This window comes from Eucyclogobius newberryi, unplaced genomic scaffold (assembly GCF_026437365.1).
Source record: "Eucyclogobius newberryi isolate DKJ021-1_F unplaced genomic scaffold, fEucNew1.0.hap1 SCAF_1, whole genome shotgun sequence".
Classification (NCBI taxonomy): domain Eukaryota; kingdom Metazoa; phylum Chordata; class Actinopteri; order Gobiiformes; family Gobiidae; genus Eucyclogobius; species Eucyclogobius newberryi.
Genome location: NW_027315723.1, coordinates 47,388,556 through 47,414,738, shown reverse-complemented (window position 1 = coordinate 47,414,738; position 26,183 = coordinate 47,388,556). Strand labels below are relative to the sequence as shown.

The 26,183-nt window shown below is 39.6% G+C and overlaps 1 protein-coding gene across 3 annotated transcripts in view; it reads right to left on the bottom strand.

Annotated features, from left to right (window-relative positions):
* The window catches only part of LOC140361706 (nck-associated protein 5-like), a 246,145-nt gene that overhangs the window by 200,326 nt on the left and 19,636 nt on the right, over window positions 1-26,183 (bottom strand). For all 3 annotated transcript variants that reach the window (XM_072447498.1, XM_072447506.1, XM_072447541.1), the window contains exon 2: window positions 21,207-21,312. In XM_072447498.1, coding sequence (XP_072303599.1) covers window positions 21,207-21,312 — 106 coding nt within the window. The remainder of the gene's footprint in view (window positions 1-21,206; window positions 21,313-26,183) is intronic.

The following is a 26,183-nucleotide window of genomic DNA, read 5'->3' as shown; positions in this document are numbered from 1 at the left end:
TGTAGCTTCTCCTTAGCTAAGAACTAAAGTGAGCCAGACCCCTTTGGACTCTAGAACCTCTGAGGGTTCACCTCGGACCCTTCAAACAGTACAATACAGATACAGTTCACTGGAGACAGTGGAGAGACTTCCGGACCATACTTCAATGCTCCAAAGAAAACCAGAAGAAACAGGCGTTATCTCAAGATGTCATGCCCTGACTTCAATGGGAATGCCATTTTAAAAAATATTTTCTGGCACAAAGGCTCCACCAGGTCAGTTGAATACCAGCAAGCAAAGAAATTGGAAAATTGTATGAAAAAAGATGTTCGGGCTCAATTTCTGTGCATAAAAAATGCCACTGTGCCACACAGAAAAGATTGTAAAGAGTCTTTCTCTGCTTTTCTGACTATCTGCTTGTACTGACTCCAAACTGAGTGCTAAAATGATCAAAACATGCTCAATAAAGGTGCATAGACTTTACAAACACGGAGAAGCACGGCCTGGATTTCCATATATAGGAATATGCTTGATCCCATGACATTTTGATTGTACTTATTATGCTATTGCTCACTAATTCTCACTTCCCATTGGACATACTGTCAAGACATTGTTGCAGATTGATTTTGACACATCTTTAAAATAGCTACTGTAACTGTTAATACTACAGTACACAACTCTCAAATATTTGTTGCAACTGAAAATGGCATAAATCTCTGTGGTTTCTGTTATATCTAGACTTTGGGTTGAGACATTCCCTGTTACTTCTGACTGATATTTTCGCTGTATTCATGTCGCCATGTAAACTAGTCCATGCATTGCTTTGCTTTTGATTGATTGGACATGATTGATGACCCGTTGATAACCCATTGCTCTGTTCAGAAATCTCTCGTACAACATACTGTATATTCATTAAATGCGTCAGCGCTGCCAGTTTCGTAGTATTGCCCAGCAGTAAGTTCAGAGGGAGTTTATGGCCAATAGTCATGTGCTGTTGATGCCATGATGACCAAACACCACGATATGGAATTTCATATCTGCTTATGACTGAAAAATTGACAAATCAGACACGGCGATGGATTAAACCGATATGGAAATGTTTTATAACCTGTGCTCTAGCTTCTTATAGTTGTGGTTACGACATATGGTCATGGCTCCATTTTTATTTGCCTCTGTTTTAGACGTTAAACTTTAAAGATCTGCCATGCCAATTGTTTGTGGTCTTGCTGAAATTGTAAAACATTTAAGACTTTTTTTCTATTCAATTTGTTTTGGGGGAAAATGTCAAACGTTTTAAATGTCTGGTTGTTTTTCTTTACTTTTTAATAGGGAATGTGGACGTCAATTTTCAATTTGTCACAAACTTTCATTGTGTGTAGTTTCCAGGCTTTGCTTACAAAAATGCTTTGATAGTTTGTGGCCGCCATGAAAAAAAATGTCTTTGTATTTGACAGATCCAACTAGGGTAGACAATTAATCAAATTTCGGTGGTGACGATTAATTAACGACAGCAATAAAGTGATTCAAGCTGTGTCGCCATCTCGCTCTGCTTTCCAGGGCTGGGACAGGCTGCTGTTGTTGTTGTCCTTGTCCTAGAGCTGTCCACATATGTGACCTATTTATCTGGGCCTTTGTTTAATAAAAGAATTCAAGAGTTTTCAGACAACACAACAGCGTGAGCAAGAAGCGCCGTTAGCTTCATTAAAATGATCCAGAGTCCTCTGCAAACTGCCTCATGTCGCTCATTTGAAAAGCATCTTTAGTGCAAAATGCTCTAAAACTTTTCCCTGAGGAGTGTGGGGTTATTTCCTCATGGAGTTTGTCCAGGAGTTAATAGCATGAAGTGATGATAAGTTGGACTGGAGCTGCTGTTTTTCCACCTGTTTCAAACCAGTCGGTGTCACATAAAACAAAGCACAAATAAAAACCCTCCACTGGAAAAGGAATTATGTTCTATTCATGTGTTTCTATTCAATATACAATGTTACACATTCGCCCCTTCAGGGCACTAGTCATTTGTGACGTATTTTCCGGACTATAAATCGCACCTTTTTGACGGGGTGCAACTTATACTCTGAAGTTAGTTCAGTAAAACAAGCCTAAATATGATTGATTTTTAAAAAAAAAATAATTTCTAGGTCTTTTACAGGCAATTAGAAATGATTGAATGAAAAATGGGTTAAACTAATAATATTACTAAAATATTTATTTACATGTGTTGTAATTGTGGCCAGCCTAAGGCACACATGTGCAACATCCACGTTTTCTCATCAGCATCTTGATATGCCACATCTTGAGGTGGATTACTAATATTCATATGAATTGCCCAGTAAAACAGATTATGACACATTTATGAACAATATTTGAGATTTGGGTCTTTAATGTATCAAGTTTCATATTTGAGTTCAGCCCATTTCGTTTATATTTTTGTTCAGTTTAGAATCAAACCTGAAGAATATTGAGTCTTTGCTGTAAATTCTGTTGGTTCTGCTTTAGTCGAATGCTTGGAGGTGTTTGATCAGATAAATAGAACAAAGAAGGTTCTTTGTAATGTGACTGTAATGTGACTTATGTTGTTAAGGATTAGCGGGTTTAAAAAAAGAAAAGACAAAAATGAAGGCTCTTTAAATGTGATTAGAATAAGCACTTTATTAGGAGTCCGCGGGCTGAGTTGCCTGGTGTGAAGAGAGTGTGAAAAGAGTTTGAGCATGTGAGTTTGACCACGTGAGGCAATTAGAATTCAACTCAAAAGGGTCGTCTAATTGATTGACCAACATTAGGAAGTTCTGCAACCGGACAGGGCAATGAGGGTCAGATTATTGGACTGTCTAACTACATTTAATATTCCTTAGCGTTTCTAGTGAAAAAAAACACTACAAACAAAACACTATAGCAAATATAGGTAATCTAGAGACTGAAACTAGTTAACTAGACTAGTAAACTAGACTTTTGTTGTAGCAATGATTCCCAAGCAAGAAGAACACTTATCTTAAAGAAGTAATTCAAAACACAAAATGGGTCTAGAAAAGGTTATTGTGTTATTCTGGTTGGAAAATATATAAAAATGTACTGTAATTTATGTTGTCAAATTCAGTCCACAATGCACTTTTGATGTGTGCTCACTGGATGTCTTTGTCTGTCCCTCGAATGCGTATTGATTTGGGGAAGTGAGCGTTCTGTTAAGCTGCTCCCACAGCTTGGAACAGCTTTTAATTTTTTTTATTAAATATTTTTCCATTAACAAAAACTAAGGTACATTAAATCTGAAACATGGTGAACTTATTTCTTAATTTAAAAAAAACTGTGAGAATACTACTGTAAGCATAATTATGCGTTGCTCTTTCAACAACAACAACAAAAAATCGGGACATTCAAACTACAATTTTGATTCCGTTGCAATTCATTGTGCAGCTTTAATTGCAGGTATGGGTTCCACAGCTTGGGAAACACTTATTTGAGTCAAACCAACTAATTGTTTTGATAGTGGCGTCTCTTTCATGGAGATGACTCATAATTACCCCACAATGGGATGAACGTATTGGACAAAGAGGGGACATGAATATCCCAATTACAAAAGCTGGCATTGCGGGACCCGAAAGAACACACGCATTGTAGAGAAGAAGGAGGAAAAAAATTGGAACTGGCCCAAAGCTTTTCATTTGCCGCCTGATAATGACAGTCTTTGAGATAACAGTGTTTGTGAGTTTGACCCGTGCACGGAAAGCCATTGGTTCCCATGATTTACAGGCTCCTCACACACACGCACGCACGCACACACACACACACGCACACACACACACACACACACGCACACACACACACACAAAGGCAGATGTGGGTCAGGGAGTGCGTTCATGTTTCAGCGGACGTATGTTTGAAATGCCAGCCTGAGATAGATCAACTCCAGTGTTAGGCAGGTTACTGAAGCGTATGAAACAAGAGGGCTATTTTGTATTTAAATAAATCTGATAATCCATGGAAAAAGTTCTTAAAAGATCTTAAAGGAGACAAATAGAAGTTAAATGGGCTTTTAACTTTGTAACAGCAGTATTTCCTCAGCATTAGTTTACTCAGAGTATTTCCTGCATGTTTGAGTAGTCCTGTATTGTCTCGCAATTAAGGCTAGAGTACTCAGAAAATTCCTGATTCCCTTAACCCCTATCCCCGCCCACATACACAAAATTAAAAACCAGTGAATTACATTTTACTGCTTGTTACTGTGAAGTTCCATAATGAATAGTGGAACTATGAAGTTCTGCAGTTTTGAACAGGAAGTCAATGGACCTATTTCTATTATGAAGCTTGTTTTAGACCAATAATGCAGTTTATGATGATGATCTACTTACGTTACAGTTCAATACTAATTACCCGATAAAAGCATAATATATCTCCTTCAACACATTGAGTGCATGGCTGGCATTACTGTCTGGCAGCCTTGGCAAATATGAGAAGTGAAGGCTGTGAAAGCCCAATACAGTTTACACAGAAGACTCGTCTCAACACACAGGATGATGGTTTAAGTTCAAGTCCATGAGAAAAGGGCTTGAATGAGCTTGAATCCACAAGTGACTGAACCAATCGCATAAATATTCCAGTGAACATTCTACGTTTTCCTGTTGCTTTGAATAAGAGCAATGCCAGATTTTGTGCAACACGACAGTCCAACTTCTTCTAGTTCAGAGAAAGCTCCAGAAACAAAAAGGTCCATGGATCTCAGGCCTTAGAAATGTACATCATAGTTTGGCCTTAGGGTCAGAACTACAACACAACGTTTAACCAGAGTAACAAATATTAGTGGAGGGCACTGAAGCGCTCCGTCTCCATGTGGTGCAGAAGCAGCAGTAGTGTTATAGTCAAGACCTTTGAGTCTGGACTTTTGCCCATTCCATTTCACTCAAATATTAAGCCTGACGACTCAGTGAAGCCGTGCCAGCTTTTGGCCTCATGCTTTTCATCACGTTGCTGGATGGATTTGTGCCCACAGCATGGAGCAGCGCTTGGCTGTGCAGCAGTGTGCCATGGTGTTGATTGGGACCTCCTGCAATGCTTCACACACTGTTTAACTTAACAAGAACGCACTCTGTACATTTACAAGCTTATATATTTAGGCTAATAATACAACTCCAATAATATGTAACGTTGATTTCTTTCAGATTTTGACCATGTTACAATGATGTCAGCAACTTGCAATTCCAAGAGTTTTAATAAGCAATCCTGAAAATATCCACATCAGCTCAGATCGTCAACTGAGCAGATGTACAGGAGATATTTCATACATATACATATCTAATTAAAACCATGAATTGTTCCTCAGTGTATCTTAAGCACACTGTACAGATTCACAGGCTTGTTCAGCTCATCTATTCATGTCGTGCCATGTTTCTACAAGCCATGTTTCTGATGTATTTCTAAGTTTCTTATAAGGATGTCAAAATGATTCAGTTAATTGATAAATGTGAGTACTCATGTATAATTCAGTATAACCATAAGAACTAAAAAATAGTCATCTTGATCATTTGAGAAGCATCTGATAAAGTAAATCTAGTTTTACCTGGGGACTTTGGTTAAACTGTTATCATTACAAAAGTTGTCTGTGTTTCTAATCTTGTGCAAATCGTCTATGGCTGTGAAAATATCAGTTAAAAACTGATTGTAATTTTCATCTATGATTTGGAATGATTTGCTTTGGTTAAGTTTGTGCATTGTGCAAGTTAATATTGATTCAAAATGTCTCCACATCCCATTTCACTTCCAAATTCTAAGTAATTTAATAATATTATTCTCCAATCCAATTGTTTTTCCTAAAATGTGACCTGGAAGTGGAAACAAAGGACCAAGTGACGTGGAGGCTCTTTGGGAAAGTCTGTGACGGGATTCAAAGACAGGTCAAAACTGTTTCATAAGAAATATGATCACATGGATGTCTGAATTCTGAAAAACAACATGCTAAAGAACAATGTTTGAGGTTACAGTATCGGTACTTGATGCTAAAGGGTTTTAAGGCATTTAAAGAGTTAAAGGTCAGCCATTTCCCGAAAAAGACTGTAAAACAAGTAAATGACTGACATTTTTAATCCAGTGTATAAATGCACACAAAAAAGACATTGTGGGGTAATCAGAATTTTACAAATGACTCTAGGTAAAAATAATCCCTTCTGAATAGATATAATAATAGAGAATAATGAAAAGGTTTTTTTTAACAATCATTGTAACACTAAAATGTAATCCCACCAGTGTTTTTCGCAGCAGAGTAAAAGAGGCGTGTAATCCCAGTAATCCAAAAAGATTCATTTGGTCTTCTTTTACTATAGATACTTTTATTTCCTCTGTTGCCACTGTTTCTGACTCTGCATCGTCTTCATCCTGTTCCCGGAGGATGATCGCTGACAAGCAGTCGAAACACGTCAAGACAACAAACAATCACTGGTCTGGAGGAGGAAATATACATGTGTGATTATCCATGTAATCCAAGGGTTCTCATGGTACTCATTTGTAGTAATTACATTGTACACATTTTGACCCAACCAGATTTCTCGTCTTTGACCGGGACTCGTCAGGCTTCCCCTTCTTCTGCCACATTCACCTCTCTTTTCTTGTAAAAGCCTTTCATACTTTTGCTAGCTGTTAGGATATGTTTTCCGTCGTTCAGTAACAAGGCCTGGCACAGTGACAGAGCACCAAACACACTCGCCTGTACTTTTATGAGCTTATTATATCACATTTTATGACTCCGAGCTATGTAATTGGAGGCTGTTTCATTTTCATAATCATAACACATGGGCAAGAACGTGAGCTAAACTGCAAGTGTTTGTGACATTTCGAGACAAAGCTTTTTCAAAATATAAAACATAGACTATTAAATATCCATAAATCTGGTTAATCTAATTGTCGGTACTGCTACACCATTGGTCAAACTAGAAGAGGAGGAATTTGGGAAGATGTCAGAAAGCGTTGAGGAAAAGCTTCATTCCGCAGACTCCAATGGACGGACGAGCAAAAGTGCCCACAAACTAAAGCGTCCAAAACACAGTGGAAACTCTGCCAGCGCTTTAAACCAGGCTGCGCACGAAGCTAAAAATAGTCCTGAAGTTTGGCGCGCGATGGCTTCGTTGGCTTAAAAAAACAAAACAAAAACACTTTCTTCACAGACAGTTGAGCGTTTAAATGAGGTGTTTTAGCTCTTATTAATCATTTGAAAGAAAGACAGAACCATCCACTCTGGACTCTGTGGACAATCACTGTAGCAACCTGCCATCACTGTGATTGTTTAACTTGTACAGTTTATTACACCAATATAGTAAACATAAAAACACTTCATTAGAATAAAAGTAATAATAGTAATGTGCACAATGTCAGTCTCTCACCATGACCATCGAAGGTTGAATCAGATTAAATAAGCAGTGCCAAAAGAATATATAATTTGGTCCAGTTTGATTGAATTGACTGATATACACTGGTAGGATGTCACAATATTACACCCAATTATATGGAGACTGCATCTGTATCTGTATCGAGGTACTAGATGTGGAAGATACGTCTTAAAAAGGAATATTGTTATTGTTTTAGAGCTATTGAAATATTGTGTATATCATCTGTAATTAAAACTTTATAAAATGACCTCAACAGGACAAAAACATCTAGTATAGTCACCGAAACAAGGCTATAAAGTGATATTTCTGCGTTTATGTGGTTCATTTTATGTACAGTACCACAAGCACAACCCACCAAGAAGAGGGTTTTTGTTCCATCCTCATAAAGCAAGACACTGCACCCACAAAACATCCTCCAACTCACTATATGTCGCCAAAGGATTTTAAAAAAGAGTTGTTTTTCATCTTTATTCCCAGCATTCAAGATTTTAGAGACAAAAAAAGCACTTCACTTTCACTTCTGGGAGGTAAAGAGCAGGTGACAAACTTTACACATGCTCCTGGTTCCTTCCATTTAATTACACTAAATTAGTTACTAGAAATGTGTTTTTCCAGGACTGCCTAGTGCCTTCTAATTAAAGCAGTGAAATCAGTACTTGCACTTTCTCTGGCGTGTTTTGAAAAGACATTTGATTACAGCGTTTTACTGTGGCGTGAGAACTGACTAAACCTCAGCCATTGTCTCCCTTTCTTCACTCTATTTATGAAACTCTAAACCAGTTTGAGTTGCACCGTCAAAATAAAAAAACATTTTCAGCAAGTGGTAATCCATAAATCTCTTTTCAGGTCTATATACTTTAGCTTCTGTTCATTTTAGCTCAAATTGCCTTCACTGCAACTTTGGCACGAGCGCTTCATAAGTAAGTATCCGGAAGTGTGTATTGGAATTTTATACATTCAATACATTCTAAATTCAGAAATGGAAGCAAAAATGAAGTGCAACATAGTACGTGATAACAGATCCGTATTTACAATTGTATTTTACATTATTTTTCCAGACACACACTTCATCTACAAATATATTTAGAGGCTAGAACTGGCTAGAACTTGGTAATAGAAAAAAGCACATTAACAGACATTTTTAACCTGTAAATACTGTAAAAAATAGATCAGTTAATTATTAATACTGTAGTATGTATGTATTACTTCATTTTTGGGGGGGATTTTGAGTATTCTAATAACCAGAGTCCAGCAGTTCTTCTTGTAAAACTGTTATATCGTGTTGATTGCTGGTCAAAAAGGTCTTAAAATGTATGCATATTGGGTAACGTTTAACTAACCAAGATCATTCATCTAATTTTGGAACGGCTTAGTATCCAGATAATATCCACTTTCTCAACATATGAACTACCATTAGAACAAACAGGAAAGCACATATATTTGAGTCAGTGATGTTCTCTTCAGAGCTCCATGGGCCTGATTGCTCAGCTGCACGTTCTGGGCGTGGAGGGGAAAGTGGAGACAGTTTAGGCTACGTCTGATTGAGGAAATGCAACAGATAAAAGCATTGAAAGCCAGTTTAGTTTGATTGGAATGAAAGACGGCGGCATTTAGCAGAAAACACAGGCAGAGATGGGCGATTAAGAGCCTATTTTTAACCTGGGTGAGCAGCAAATACTGGAATCACAAAGCCATGAAGTGAAACCAATCGTGAGACAACACTATTCTGAGCAGCTGCAACATTTCTTTTCATTAAAATCTACAAAGAAATTTACTGACCAAAAACCCTCGAATGCATGCTCACAAAGAGGTTTGGGAAGAGAAATGGAAATGTGTGATTATGTCAATAAATTTCAACAAATTTAGCGACAAAAATAGGCTATAGGCTTATAATTTCACAAAAAGTCTGAAGGGTTACCAATCGGATACAATAAACTTCTTTTAGACATCACTAATAAGAACCTACTCAAACATCTAATCCAGCACTGACAAATCGTTCAAAATATTTTCCAACCACAATTACAAGGTCAAAAGTCATCTTCAGTTGGACTACCGGTAAATAAAATGTAATTAGTGTTTGAGTGAGGACAGTCTGAATACTGAAGGCTAGCGGAGCAATAGTCCACTTGTGGACTGTCTCCTGGCTCAACACCACTGACGTCTCACTCACAAAAGGCAGCCATTTCGACATAAGTTATGCATTTTCACTGTTGAGGTTTGGGTCATTGTGGAATGTGGAGTCTTGGATTGTATCTGATTGATGTTGCGGGTGCAGTCTGTTAGTTTGTGCTGAAGCAGAGGTTACATTAACCCTAAAATTCTGTCACTGACAGATTTTTTTCAGCTGTGACGGAAAATTCGGAAGGCAGTACGTCACTTTGACGTGTTGAAAATCAAACTATTGCCTTCACTTTTACATAGGAACTTGAACAAACTACAAATAAAGCGCTGAATTTCACCCTGTACTCATGCTGAAGTGAGTTTCATCTGCATAATTGTTATAGGACACGTTTTCACTGCATATGAGTTGACCAAACGGCAGCATGTAGAGGTTGAACAGAAGGGGTCCCAGGATTGACCCTTGGGGCACACCACAGGTTAGGGGCATGTGGTTTGAGACACAGTTACCAATTTCAACAAAGTCTATCCTGTCTTCCAGAATGGACCAATTTAGGGCAGTGCCGGTGATGCCCACCCAGTCCTCTAGATCTCATGACTGACAGTGTCAAAAGCAGCACTCATTTCTAAAAGAATTAAGACTGAGGCTTTGCCTGCATCAGTGTTCAGGCGGATTTCATTTGTCCCTTTGACCAGAGCAGTTTCAGAGCTGTGGTGAGGTCTAAACCTGACTGGAAAATCGAATAAGCTGTTTATCAAAAGGAAGTATGTGAGCAAACCTTTTTGAGGACCAAAAATGGCAGATTAGAGATGGGCAGGTAATGACTCAGTACTGCGACATCAAGACTACTTTATGGCTTTATGACTACAGTTTTCAAAGCCCTTGGGAAAGTTCCAGATTGAAGCAACATGTTAACTATGTGAGTGAGTTGTGCTAACTGTTCAGCACTTTAGAAATCTGGTGCGTAACAGCACATAGATGAATTCAGACGGGTGATGGTCTCCTGGACAGTTTTGTCAGTTACAGAAGTGAGTCAGCTTTAAGTGTCTAGGTGGTTTTAGGGTTATTACTTGTGTTGAGGAATGTATCGCATATTTTGTGATCTGAGGGCTGGTTCATAAAACGTGTTCAGTAAAGACATACTGCCCGACTTCTCTCTTGACTGAGCATAAACAAATGGTTCAGGCCTGGTCAGTTTCACCAGTCTCACTCAGGACGGTCCCAGCTGCACTCAGCCCAGTCTTACTAAATACTGTAAGTGCAGCTTTGACTACCCACGAGGCAAAGATACAGCCTGATGGAGTCCACCTCCACCAACACTGCACTAACACCAGCGGCGACAAACCCGCCTTCCTGAGCCCTGTTCCCTCTCGTGTCTCCCATCCTTCTACAGGAAGTTATCAAAGGGAGGGGCTGATTAGGAGCGTGTTTTGTGCCTCAACCAATTCCTTGCAAGTGTTTGTTAAAAGGTGTTCGCTGAGTAACTTTCACCTCAGCGAACTCACTCTGAATTTGCATAAAGTTGAATTTAGTTCAACTCTGCTGCGCTCTGGTCGTCTGAATCGCACCGCACTCCTCGTCACTTCCTCTAATCTTCCTCCCTTCGCTGGGCTACATGGAAAATGAATGGAAGCTCACATCAGACTCAGCCTGCCTTTAAGCCTGCTTCAGACCAGTCTAAGTTCCATGTCTAAATTGCCATAGCGACTGAGTGAGACTCGGAGTGAGCTTTATGAAACCCAAATAGTGAGTCACATTTGGCCATGAGAGTCGGAGTCTATCTTAAAAAGTAAATGAGTTCTTAGTTATTGCAAATGGTAAATAAATAGTCGCATTGATCAATGTGTAATGAAACAGCTTTGCATTAGGAGTTAGTGCACTTTAAGGTTTAGTGGTGTGGAGTTCTTTTGTTTTTGGATGGCCTGTGGCGTTTTAAATTGAATATTGTCATCCATTAAATTTGATCAGTTAATTACAAACACAATATATGCAACGGGATTAAATTAACAAGAAATCTGCAGTAGAGAGTGAGCATCGAATTTGAGTCACTTTTATGGCATCCCTTCTTTCACCATCTCCCTCCTCTGTCTCCCTCTGTCTCCCTCACTTCCCTCTCTCCTCCTCTCAGCCTCCGGCGCTAAACCATGATAAAAATAAATATGGCAGCAAATCGGCCCAGCAACACGCCGCTGCGGTTATGTAATCATACGCTGCCCCACTTACACCTCGTATGGCTCCATAACCTGGTTCAGAACCAACCCATTTGTAAGGCACTTCAGATACTCACAGTGCTGACTCATGTGCATTTATTTAGTACAAAAACAAGATTATAGACACTTTCAGAGGCCAGTTTACAATGGAAAATGTACGCACGCGTTTGATTGGTTTAAAAAGCTGTCAATTACTTGGTAAATATAGTGGATTTATGCATAACCTTTTCTAAATGAGGTCTTTATCATTTTATGTAGTTTTATTGTAAGGGTTTCTGGTAATTACTTCTTTAGAATGCATTTGTCATACTGAAAACAAATGCTACATGCAAATAAAAAACATATACTTGGAGACTGATGACTTGAGCATCGATAATGTCATATTTGTCATTTTATTAGAATCATATTTTTTGGTGTCATGTGGTTTTTATTGGTTACTAAGATTAAAGGACACATAATTATGCAAAATTGACTTTTTTGAGCTTTCACCCATGTTTTGACATTCTTCCATTTCATTAATCCTCTTTACGAGCTCATCTCGACTGCTTTTATTTTTAGCCTTGGAAATCACTCGGTTTCAAATATCCCAGATTAGTGACGTCAAAGTAGGGATGGGCAATAAATCTATTTGATCGATTCATATCTTATCTTATCTTATCTTATCTTATCTAAATGGGGTTCATCTCGATCTTATTTTATTTCCCCCACTCCCCCATAGCATGTTCCTCTGGGCTTCCGTGTAAACAGCAGCAGGGCAGTGGACAAAGAGCGTAACCATTGTGACCAAAAGCGACAAATGATTTACTGCGCTACAACTTAAATAGAAAAAATATATGTTTTGACAATTTTCTTCTTTTTTTTTTTTTTTCGAATTTTTGAAAATTTTTCGTGGGCAAAATCAGCCAGGCCTACGTCAAAGGAAAATATTCAGAGGTCTTCTGCTCTATCTTCTGTCCATATCAGCTCCAAATATACTAACAAACAAATATATTAAGGACGTGGTTCAAAATTCTCTAAATTGCTATCTTAGAAAACAACAGACTGAGAGAACAATTTCTAAAATACGAGTCAAACAGAATAATGCAATTCTGACCAAACAAGATCAAATACAATCGTCGTTTGGATCTTTCTATGAAAAACTTTTCACACAAATACCACAATGAAGAGGGAATGCAATATTTTCTAGATACTCCAATAAACCATACACCATACAAACAATGTATTTACCAAATTGATATCTACCAATAAATATTTGTCAATGTACTAAAATGACATCTACAGAAACCGGCTCCTATGAGTTATATTTGTAATGCAGTACAAAAACATTTTGGATATCTTTTGATGTTTAAAACCTATGACCTCAGACTCCCACTGGTCACCCTAAAATGCTGCGCCCTCTTATGTAATGCATACGCTGTCCCACTTCCACACTATGGCTCTCTAATCTGATTTAGAACTAACCCATTTACCACGCACTCTCTCTGCTGACTCACACGCTTGCATTTAACTCAAGAGGCATTTAATGACTCCACCAGGATGCACTAAAACATGCGTCTGTCCGATGTATTAAACACATGTGCAAATGCAAGCTCTATATGTAAAGTAAATGAGCCTTAGACGTGTGTGATAGGAGATGGACGAGAGGTCAGCTGATCTGTCCCTCTGATGATAAATGCCATTCTAGGGTTTGGGTGGTCCGCAGAGCCATTATGACGGAATCTTTAGTTTAACTGACTTTGAAGCTCTTAACCATGTTTAGGGTATTCAACAGTATCTTAAAAACAGTAGACTCAACCATGCATATGCAAATATAGGAACTAAAGAGTTCACCAGCAAAAATTACAGATCATAAATCTATTCTGCAGGGCTTCAAACACACTGGACATTTATGTTGTCAGGCTATAAACATTTCAAACTTAATTTTGACACTAAGGAATAGGCTCAATACTAAACACTGAGAGATGCTTAGAGGCCACAATTGTAATAAAAACTAGGGCGGTCAAAGCTCTTTTAGATTACACAGGGAGGAGCAGTGCTGAATCACGTGGTTACTCATAAAGTCTGTAAATCTGACCACACACAGAAGTTTTATTTTTGCGAAGGAGCGTACGTTGTTCGACTCCAGAGCTCTGCGGCGTCTTTACTTAGTTCTGCAGAGCGAAGCAAAGCCGTCCCACTCCTCGCTGCCCCGTGCTGGTCAACATCAGCCGCTGAGTGATCTGTGGATGTTTACGAGTACAGAGCGGTCGAGAGTGTGGCTTTTATTCGCACTGCAGATCAAACCAAGACCGGCGCAGAGCTGGAGTTGAACAGAGTGCCGTGCGCTCTGTGATGGAAATAAAACTTGCGTGTGAGAGCTAAAACAAGTGAAATCAGCCAAACAGTTCACCAAACAACAACAGAACACTTGTAGATGCCAACACCAGCAGCTACATCTGTCTCCATAAGAGCGTTACACTTATTATGGGGCTTGAACCCACTAAACATGTAAGTAAGTAAGTACATTTTATTTGTATAGCACCTTTCACAGACAGAAGTCACAAAGTGCTTCACAAAAACACAGAATAAAACAATAAAAACACAAAAAACTTACAGTGAGCAATACACATACAACAATATACAGTCAATCAGTCCCTAAAGCAAATGCAATTAAAAGGCTCGACTAAATAAAAAGGTTTTGAGCTGACCCTTAAAAGCCACAACATGTACCTTTACCTGAAACATGTAGCCACACAGATTCAGGATTTAATTGGTGATTGGTAACTGGATGCTACAAATTGGATTGAGAAAATACTTCAAAATAGACATTTAAGTAATTAGGCCCGAGCCCCAGCAGGGCGGAGGGCCTATTGCTCCCGCAACGCTGCCGAAGGCAGCGTTGCAACTGTCTGGCAAGTACAGTGAACTAGCCCATGCCGAAGGCATGGATCATGCATACTTACTCCTGCTATGACAGAAATAGTCAACAATTAGTGAATGGGCGTAGCCCATTCAGTAATTGTTGACAACAGCAGCGCGAAGCGCTGCATTCCTCCAAAAACCCTCCTGGCATCGTCCCGTACGTGAGAATCCATGCCGCAGGCATGGGTCATGCTTGTATCTGCTCAAATCAATGGAAGTCTATGGGGAGTGGGCGGGGCATCCCGACGGAATAGGGAGTGACGAGCGCGTAAGCGCTCGTAATGATGATTCCACCCCATGGCGGCATCGGGAAGGCTTAGAGCTTTCAAACGATGTATCATTTGTTGTTGTAGTGGAAACGGCTATATTGTTTTTGCTAAAAATATTATTATTTTTATTTTTTTTATTGTTCTTCTTCTGCGCTTTGAGCTCTAATTTGACCCCCTGAACATGCTCAAAAACTCACCAAACTTTGCCCAAAATTCAGAATCAGCGAAAAATTAGATTTTTTCTGGGCCATTTTTTTTTTCGTCAAAAAATGGCGCGACAGCGCCACCGACAAAAGTCAAAATACATTGCGCCTATGGGAGACGCCCCGAGGTCAACTTTGTCGTAGAGCTACGAAATTCGGGACACGCATTCCTCTCGTGAGGACAAAAAATATATATCATTGTGGCCACGCCCCCAGACTTACCCTATGCCCGCCATCTTCCTTTGAAAATGAAAACAAGCTGAGTTAGCCATTTTGTTCACGTCAAACTTTGACGAACTCCTCCTAGGGCGTTTTGCCCACCAACTTCAAAATCGGCGTACGTCCTCTGGACAAGTGGGGCATCTAAAGTTATCCAAATTTTTGGTATACCTTTTACGCTCTGTGTGCGGCGCAGCCGCAAAGTTGGACCACTTATTGCTAATCTAAAAATTGCTCCCATTTGATCAAAACGAGTCCGATTAGGACCATATTTGAATCAGTTGTTAAACTTTCTAGTTTGGACCAGTTTATGATGACAAAATTGAAATGGGCACGATAGCGCCCCCTACAGAGTGACCTTTAAATTAACATTGAAGGTCAAAAATTAGTTTTACCAAAATGTTCTAAACTTTACCCAAAATTCTATTTTACCGTCCCGATCAAAAAAGCCAATCAGACAAATGCCTTAATTTTTACGGCGTAGTCGTAGCGATGACAGAAACCTCCCATGTTATCCCTATGGGAAAACCGCAAAATGTCTCAAATATCCACATTTTTCTGTTTCACACTTTAACGAACTCCTCCTAGTGCGTTTTGCCCACCAACCTCAAAATCGGTGTACGTCTTCTAGACAAGTGGGGCATCTAAAGTTATCAAAATTTTAAGGATAGCTTTTACGGTCTCTGTGCGACGGAGCCGCAAACGTTTCACAGAATTCTGACTATTTGGCCTTCAGAGTGGCCTATAAACAATAGAGTTTTTCCAAATGACATGATATTTTGAACAAAATTCTAATTTGCCATCCTGATCATTAAAGTATGAGAGCCAAAGTCATATTTTGTACGGCGTAACCGTAGCGATGACAGAAACATCCCATGTTATCCTTATGGGAAAATCGCAGAATCGCTCAAATCACCACATTTTTACGCTTCACACTTTAACGAACTCCTCCTAGGGCGATTGCCCGATCAAGTTCATATTTGGGGGAAATTATCTACACAAGTGGGGCATCAAAAGTTATCCATATTTTGATTTTAAGTGGTACGGTCTCTGTGCCGTGGAGCTGCAAATATACTGTCACAAATGGGGAAACGCCAAATCTTTGAAATGTTCACATTTACGCTTCACACTTTAACAAACTCCTCCGTGGGCAATAGCTCGATCAAGCTTTACTTTGGGAAATATCATCTACACAAGCGGGGCATCAAAAGTTATCCATATTTATATTCTAAGTGCTACGGTCTCTGTGCGGCGGCGCAGCAAATTTGACTGACACTTGTGTTCATTTGCACTGGATTGGCCATGTCCAATGTGTCGCCGTCTGTCAAGTTCTTTTTTAATTCAACACAATAAGGGCGCCATCTTTATCAAGTCGAAAGTGCAGAGTCGGAAGGCCGGCGGCCCGCGAGGGCCGTTGGATGCCGCTTGCGGCTTTAATTACATTTTAAAATGTGCACAATGAGACTAATCACATTTCAAAAGTGTAATTAATCTGATCAAATCAATTGACAGCACTAATAAAAACTGTTTTCAAAATATGAATACTTTCTTGGTGTTACCATCTGGTCCTCTCAGAATCAGAATCTTATTGCCATTGTCACTAAACAATTCACAAACTAGGAACTTGTTTCAACGTTAAGGTGCAACATAAAACAGTGTAAAATAATAAGAATAGTAAAAAAGTATAAACTATGCTAAAATAGATCAAATAACAGCACGCAAAATAAAATGTGAAGGATAAACCAGAAAGCCAGGGCATCCGTCTGCAGCGCCATCTTGGCTAAAGATTTTCTGGTAGTTCTATAATGCTCAAGATCATTCTAAACTGTTCAAGAAAGGTCAAAATTTGTCCTTGTATTTATTTTTCTGTATCATCAACCAGCGTTTGAGTTTTATGGAGCTCAAATCTGAATATCTCAGACGGGCCTCTACAGTGTCCAAATGTAGATTAAAAACAGTTCTGCACAAAGCGTTGTTTTGTTTGTTTATTTCATTACATTTTTCACACGTTTTTATTGCTCAAAAATACCTCGAAAAACATGCATTATTATTGTGAGCGTAGTCGCCTCTCCACAGATCTGACCTGCTTGCCTCAGTGGAACATAAATAGCTACAAAGAGAAGACAAATAGGTGTAGGTGGTGGGCCCTCGACCAAAAGTGCTCCTCTAACTTACGTACAACTTTATATATTTATCATTCTGTACTTATAAACTGCCATAATGAGCACAAATACTCTTGTTTTTATAATTATGCAAAAGAAGATTCCTCACCAAACATAAAGTGAGTGCCCTGGACAATGGACAATAAATGAACAGTAAAACATTTGTCCATGTCAGAAAAAAGACCTAGGAAAAACAGTTTTATAATACTCTTCCAGTCTTATAAAATGTTGGCAGTGCCCCAGATGCCCTTCCTGAACCCAGTGATAATGGGACTCTCCTGGGGGAACTCTGTGTTTGGTCAGATGTCTGTAATAATAAGCCAATCTGCTGCTCACATCCTGCAGAAGCACCACTCGGACTGTGGACATCCTGCCTCTCTTCACACCGCACATTACTATTCTCAAATTCAAAACACCAAATCAAATTCCCATCTAATCGGTCAAAGAGCTGTCCTTTTATCAGGTTTAACAGGTTTTGACTGGGTTACCGTAGAGATCTACCCGTAAAGAAAAGGATGCAGCTTTGTACTATAGTCTTTCTGGTCCAATCTCCACTTCAATGTTCATTATGCGAGATGATGTTGTTTGCCCGGTTTGTCATTCAAAATCTCGTCATCCCTGCCTTGTTGTAATGAGGTTATTAAAATGCAGAGACAAGACATGCTCGTTGCACACATGCTGGAAGTTTTCTTTTCTCAATCACTGCCCTTTGGACCAACTTGTCAAGATCACTGGGGACCCATCTCCAGAGCTTGAGCTTGGTCAGGTCCTTAGGATTTTATCTACGGTGTATACTTTGGGTTGATGGGGGAAACTGGAGCGCCCGGAGGAAACCCACCCAGTCACAGAGAGAACCGTGAAGATACAGATACGTTTATAGTAGTTTTATATATTGTGTTATTTGTGGAAAATATGAAAAATTTGCTCAACAAACTTCGTCAAGAAAAAAACATATGTCGATCTCTACAACCAAACGACCATCTACACAGCGATTCATATAAATACACTCTTGCTCCACTCCAGCTTCCAGCCATTTCAGAACAAACCCTCCTCCACCGCAGCAGCAGAACCCTCCTTAGCCTCCTCAGCCTCTTGTTCCATCACATTTTTTACACAATTGACAACTTATTTTAATTTGATTCTTTTGATTACATTTGTACAGTGTAACCGAGCCAGTGCAGACATTTTTGATCAAAGAAATAAGGGCCATGTGAGTGTTAAAAGGCATCAACACTCACTTCCTCCCCGCTGTAGTGTTTACATGAGGCCTATAACATAAACGAACATTTCCTGCGGACTCGTACCTCATACAGGAAGTGTAGCATTAGCGCCGTTAGCGATGTTAGCCAGAATGCGCGGAAAAAACCTGCAAAACGTCACAGCGCAAAACAGCGTGTCACCCAAATGCACTGGTCAGAAAGTCCACTACAAACAAACCAGTGAGTCATGCGTGGGCAATCGGACCAGTAATGGGACAAGAACGCAGGGGTCAAATTGTAGCCATATGACCAGAGTTGGAAAATGCATGTATGTATTTTGTTTGTTTGTGGAAAGTGTTCTGCAAAGGGTTGATTTTTAAACATGGTATTACAACTTTGACTTCTTAGCGTGTGTTTTATTTCATGTTGAGAGAGAGGGATTAGCTTCATTGAAACCTTAATAAAACGTGCAAAGGATTAAGGTCTTTGTAGTTCCCTCTGCTTATTTGCCATTAGGGCTGCAACCAACTAGTTCAAAGTGCAATATACTGCTACAGAAAAATACTGAAGTCACGGAGACCCATTAAAACCTTTTCTATATTTTTTTTAAATGAAAGAAAAGAGAGAAGAAAAAGACAAAACACACAAAAACATATTCTTTTCTAAATGCATATTATTATTGGAAAAAAGACCCACAATAAATAGGAAAATGAGACTTTTGTATTTATTTAGCATCTATAATAAGTCATAGAAGTTACTGATACTACTGGTTAAGCTCGAATATTATCTTTCTACAAGAAAATGACATTGTGCACATTTGATTTACAGAAAATAAATATTGAGCTATAATAAGTCAATACAGTTATTATTGTGACAGGCCAAATATTATTTTAGTTGTGAACAAGTAAAAACGATTATGTTTGCACATGTAGAATTTTTAAATAACCTTTTGAACAAATAAATGTCGAAATGTGGTAAATGAAGGCGTCTATATAGAGAATATTTACAAATAGTGTATTATTGATGAAAATCACAATTTATTTATTTTTAAAATATTTTTATTTAATTATGCTGCTGTCTTTGTTATAAAATATCTTCTAGCATGTGTTTAAGTCTGTGAAGTCCAGATAATGATTGCAATTATAAATTAAAAGTATATTAATAGTGATGATTAATGCTTAGTCTGATTAATTGTAACAACTTGAGACTTTTAGATTGGGATTTTGTGTTTTTTATGACATTTTTTAATGTATTTTATTTTATTTTGATTTGTAGATTATTTTACTTCACTTTGAAAATTATCTCTGATTCACGAAGATCATTTTATTAAAAAAAATATATATACAATTTTACACATTTTATATATTACATTATTAGTTTTTGTTTAGTTTTTTCTCATTTAGAACATTTGATTTGCATTTTCTTCCACAGGCCATTTCCCACATCAACTCATGGATTCCCAGACAGCAATAATTGGATTTCCTCTTGGTGATGTACACAGTAAGTTGGACTTATGAACTTGCTTGTCAGCTGAAGTGCACTTTTCTTACTAGATATTGAAAGCAGCCGAGCGGAACACTAATGGAAAACTTAAAAACTGAAATTGTCAGCTGTATAGACATAGCAGTATAACAGTATGTTTTCTCCTTCAATGCGCAGGTTAAAATGCATGCTCGATTTGTACATTTTGGATTTTATTCAAAGTTGCTCTAAAAAAAACAAAAAAACTTTATAATCATTACCCTAATTATGATTCATTCTTCTAGATAAAGTCAATGAAAATCCGATATAGTTTAGACTTTTTTTGCGTTTAGATTTAATACAGCAATTCCACTGTCTTTATTATAAAAGATCTTTTCTTATGCGATTTAGACTTGGTAAGCTTGGTTCTTCTTCTCCCGCAGCGGACCCTGTTCAAAGGCTTGTTCATGTTCCGCTCTCTAACACGAGCGTTTAGAACCAGAGCGGACAGCAGCTTCTTTGTTTGTAGCTGAGGCTCTGTTCACGTTTCTAATGATAAGACGTTAGTTAGAAATACAAACCGTATTTGAATAACATAAAGCACTATTTTGTGTAATTAATTGATCAGTGAAGTCTGTTATAACATGTAAGGTAGTTTAGCCCAGTAGGATAAGCAGTTGCCCTTCATGAGAGACCAAAGTTCAAGACCTGCGAGTTTTGATGTATGTTTTCCACAAATATTGATGAACACCCCAAGTCTGTTGCCAATCCATAAAAGTCACAAAGTCCAGAGAGCCATTATCATTATCAAACTATGATTATTTTTTGTAGTAAAAAATAATCATCTGTCATCTATCATCTCTGAGAAGGGTAAGATCCAGTATTTGTGTATCCAATATTGTATTTTCACAATATTTAGGAGGAAAATGTCCAAAAACTAAACACCAAACTGTTTCTTTTCTGCATCTTAAAGGAAACCCTACAAGAACATCGAACCAAACGGACCTCAAACTGACCATCAAACTGACCATCTTGTCATCTACATAGTGATACATCCCATACCAAAACATCCCTCTTAAATAGTGCATGCTAACCCAACTGCTCCTGTACTTACCGGTGCTCCACTGTCCAAAGCCAGTCTCTTGAAGTGCTCCCTCCTTTCCCAGCGCTTGTTCATTCTCCCTCTGATCTCCCGCGGTGACGCACACACCTTTGTGTTCCTGCAACGCAACACCAAATAAGCAAAAACGTTAGCCGAAAACTTTCTTTTTTCCTTTCTTCCTTATCTTGCTAGCTTACATGTTAATGCGTCAGCTACGATCACAACAGTATAAGCTAGTTAGTCATCAGGTGCATGCTAGCCCTGCCCCGTGCAGAGCTAGCCCTGTTGTCTTAAGCATGGGAACCTGTCAGACCTGGGATAGGCCAAAAGCAAACAGTTCACTTCACGCATGCTAACTCACAAAGAGCCTGGAGAGGTTCTAGCGAGTGAACAGGGAGAGTGGTCAGGGAGCAAAGAGCGCATTATACTTCCTTGTTTGGGTCATGGGGTCAAAGGTTATAGTAGGTCAGAGGGATTGGTGTGAGAGTGGTTATTTATTAGACCTTTTAGTGGAGAAATACTGAGAGTTCTGTATTTAAATTATAGGACAATTTGGCAAGAAATTTGAAGACTCTTTTTTAAAGATTAGAAATACTTGAAATGTGGAAATGTGAAAACCCCAATGACCCTTCATAATGATGAGAAATTAGGTCTGTGACCATAGCAATTACAATTTCAAGACCAATACGATATCCTTTGTATGGGCACAAGTCCTCAAAATATCACCCATAAACAGAAAAGCTGAATCAATCAGTATTCTAAATTATGAAATCTTGAAGCATTTATACAGGGCTCTAGACTGCGTATAAAACGGTCACATATGTGATTTTGAGTGTGTTACTAAAACAATCAGTTGGTTCTGTGCGAGTGATACAAACATGCAGAGGTTTTGGACAGAGGGGAAAGTTAAGATGCTGCATCTCGAATGCTCCAAAACTCCATTGGTGCTCCTGCATCACACAGACACACGAGCAGCGCGCTGTCCTAAACCTCTGTCCCAAACCTCTGTCCTAAACCTCTGTCCCAAACCTCTGTCCCAAACCTCTGTCCTAAACCTCTGTCCCAAACCTCTGTCCTAAACCTCTGTCCCAAACCTCTGTCCTAAACCTCTGTCCCAAACCTCTGTCCTAAACCTCTGTCCTAAACCTCTGTCCCAAACCTCTGTCCTAAACCTCTGTCCCAAACCTCTGTCCTAAACCTCTGTCCTAAACCTCTGTCTCAAACCTCTGTCCCAAACCTCTGTCCTAAACCTCTGTCCCAAACCTCTGTCCTAAACCTCTGTCCCAAACCTCTGTCCTAAACCTCTGTCCCAAACCTCTGTCCTAAACCTCTGTCCCAAACCTCTGTCCTAAACCTCTGTCCCAAACCTCTGTCCTAAACCTCTGTCCCAAACCTCTGTCCTAAACCTCTGTCCTAAACCTCTGTCCCAAACCTCTGTCCTAAACCTCTGTCCCAAACCTCTGTCCTAAACCTCTGTCCTAAACCTCTGTCTCAAACCTCTGTCCCAAACCTCTGTCCTAAACCTCTGTCCCAAACCTCTGTCCTAAACCTCTGTCCCAAACCTCTGTCCTAAACCTCTGTCCCAAACCTCTGTCCTAAACCTCTGTCCCAAACCTCTGTCCTAAACCTCTGTCCCAAACCTCTGTCCTAAACCTCTGTCCCAAACCTCTGTCCTAAACCTCTGTCCTAAACCTCTGTCCCAAACCTCTGTCCTAAACCTCTGTCCCAAACCTCTGTCCTAAACCTCTGTCCTAAACCTCTGTCTCAAACCTCTGTCCCAAACCTCTGTCCTAAACCTCTGTCCCAAACCTCTGTCCTAAACCTCTGTCCCAAACCTCTGTCCTAAACCTCTGTCCCAAACCTCTGTCCTAAACCTCTGTCCCAAACCTCTGTCCTAAACCTCTGTCCCAAACCTCTGTCCTAAACCTCTGTCCCAAACCTCTGTCCTAAACCTCTGTCCTAAACCTCTGTCCCAAACCTCTGTCCTAAACCTCTGTCCCAAACCTCTGTCCCAAACCTCTGTCCTAAACCTCTGTCCCAAACCTCTGTCCTAAACCTCTGTCCTAAACCTCTGTCCTAAACCTCTGTCCCAAACCTCTGTCCTAAACCTCTGTCCTAAACCTCTGTCCTAAACCTCTGTCCCGAACCTCTGTCCTGAACCTCTGTCCTAAACCTCTGTCCCAAACCTCTGTCCTAAACCTCTGTCCTAAACCTCTGTCCCAAACCTCTGTCCTAAACCTCTGTCCTAAACCTCTGTCCCAAACCTCTGTCCTTAACCTCTGTCCCAAACCTTTGTCCCAAACCTCTGTCCCAAACCTCTGTCCTAAACCTCTGTCCCAAACCTCTGTCCTAAACCTCTGTCCTAAACCTCTATCCTAAACCTCTGTCCCAAACCTCTGTCCTAAACCTCTGTCCTAAACCTCTGTCCTAAACCTCTGTCCCAAACCTCTGTCCCAAACCTCTGTCCTAAACCTCTGTCCTAAACCTCTGTCCCAAACCTCTGTCCTAAACCTCTGTCCTAAACCTCTGTCCCAAACCTCTGTCCTAAACCTCTGTCCCAAACCTCTGTCCTAAACCTCTGACCCAAACCTCTGTACTAAACCTCTGTCCTAAACCTCTGTCCTAAACCTCTGTCCTAAACCTCTGTCCCAAACCTCTGTCCTAAACCTCTGTCCTAAACCTCTGTCCTAAACCTCTGTCCTAAACCTCTGTCCCCTCATGTTTCACAGCACAGCTCTGAGCGGCAGCCGAAGTGCAGTCTCTGTGCCACCCTTGAGAGAGAATGGTTTGGTCCGTTCTCATGAAAAGGGCAACTTCTGGGGGTTGAATCATATTATGGGATATTATACAGAATAGAATTAAGAGTGGAAATGTTGTTTTCTCTGAATGAAATGATGATAGAGGACAGGGAGTCAACGACATTAAGGTTAACGGAAGACTGACATCACGGTATATGTGAACGAGCGAGAGGTCGCCCCAGTGCCGCTCGTGAAAAAGGTCTGGAGCCCAAACTGAGCCCTTAGTTTGCTTTAAAACCATGTTGCAATAAAACTATATATTGGGCTGTCAATTATATCAATATCGGTCTAATTTTTTTAAATGTTGCCGATATTTGGCACAGATAATTCTGCTCCTGTCACTATTGGCATTCCCAGTTCGTCCTCAGAGCATCAGGTTTATCTTTGAACAGACTCTTAAGTAAAAATTGAAATAAAAATAAGAGCAATAAGGGAAAAAATATGTCTGCATGTTTACACAATCATGCAGCTAATTATTTTACATTCCAGATAAATGCATTTTATCTATTTGAACTTCATTGTTTATAGATTTTAAATTTACTCCCAACTGCTCAAGCAATGCGATTGACCTCAGCCCATTTGGACACACGAGTCTGTTGCCTAATCAGGAAGCATCCTCTCTCTCTCTCTTTCTCTCTCGTTCTCAGTCTCTCGTTCTCTTTTTCTTTGTCCCTCTCTCTCATTGCATCACATTATCCTATGTTTAGACTGCGCTGGGATTGCCTGCCTTCCGGATGGCAGGAGGGAAATAGGAATAGGAAATTGCAAGTGCATAACTCAGAAGGATTAGTGTGGTGATGGTGATTGCATATAGGCTAAATTCCCTGAGGCCTGAAAGCTACACTGAGATATAGTGAAGGTATTTACAATGATAAGACAGAGGGATTAGGCACAACATATACGACCTTTACACAACACAACAAACTCTTCCTGTTAGTGGACAATTATTTCATCATGGTTTGGTCATTTTAGGAGAAGGAGCCAAAGTCTCAACCCATTTTTTTAATCAATGACCTATTCTGAGAATAATTACTAGATTCATGGATTAATAAAATAATGGTTAAATGAAGCTCTAGTGGAGAAGCATTTTTAGTGCAATAAAAGTATAAATATAGTATCAATAATAGGGTATCGCTATCTTAAAATTTGTCTCTCAATAAGAATTCAGTAGTATTATTGTTGCTAATCATATTTATACATGCATATCAATGTTGAAAACATATATTTCCCACTTGAAACATTTATTTTAAGCTATAGGTATTTTCTCTCATCATCTTATGAGTAATCAAAAGAGAACTGAAGAGAACCTCCAAACTTCTTCTCCAGTGACTCGTTTTCACATTTCCCATGGGACGTCCCGGGCCTCTGTATTTCCTGGTTCTATTCAGCGCTCTTATGCAACAAAGATTAATACGCCTTAATATAACCACAGCAGACAAACACAGTCTATATTTACCCGCTCTCATAAACACTTATTGTATATTAATAACAATGGGACAATATAACATGCTCTACTTCCACATTGTGTCCTTACATCTGCTGCTTTTGTTTGCCTCAACATCCCATAATGCACCTGGGCCTATTATTATTGTGTGCATGGTAGATAGGTATCCATGCTGCAGTCCTCATACTTGTACATAGTATACAAGTTATGGAAGCCTATATACTAAGGCAATCACCCAGCAGGCGACCACCAGTGTGGAAATGCCAGGGTGGGCCAACCAGAGTGGGACCGCCAGTGTGGGCCGACCAGAGTGGGACCGCCAGTGTGGGCAGACCAGAGTGGGACCGCCAGGGTGGGCCGACCAGAGTGGGACCGCCAGGGTGGAAGTCGAGTTGCTGCCACCCGACTTCCCGTATTCTTTTACCAACTTGTGTGAGTATGTTTATTTTTCAACCCAGAGAAACATGGTGACGAGTTACAGAGGACCACATGAATGCAGCCTTAGTTGCTCAGTTCTAGCCAGTCTTGTGTCAAATGTGACAAATACCCATCGGCCACCACCTCTGACCAGATAAAGTGGTGTATCTGGTCAAGGTCTCTAATCTAAAATGGTAAATGGTCACATTTATGTAGCGCTCTTCTACCGTCAAGGCACTAAAAGCGCTTTACATCAAGGAAGAAGTCACCCATTCACACACACGTTCATATACGATGTTCGCAGACACTGGGGGAGAGTCGGGTTAAGTG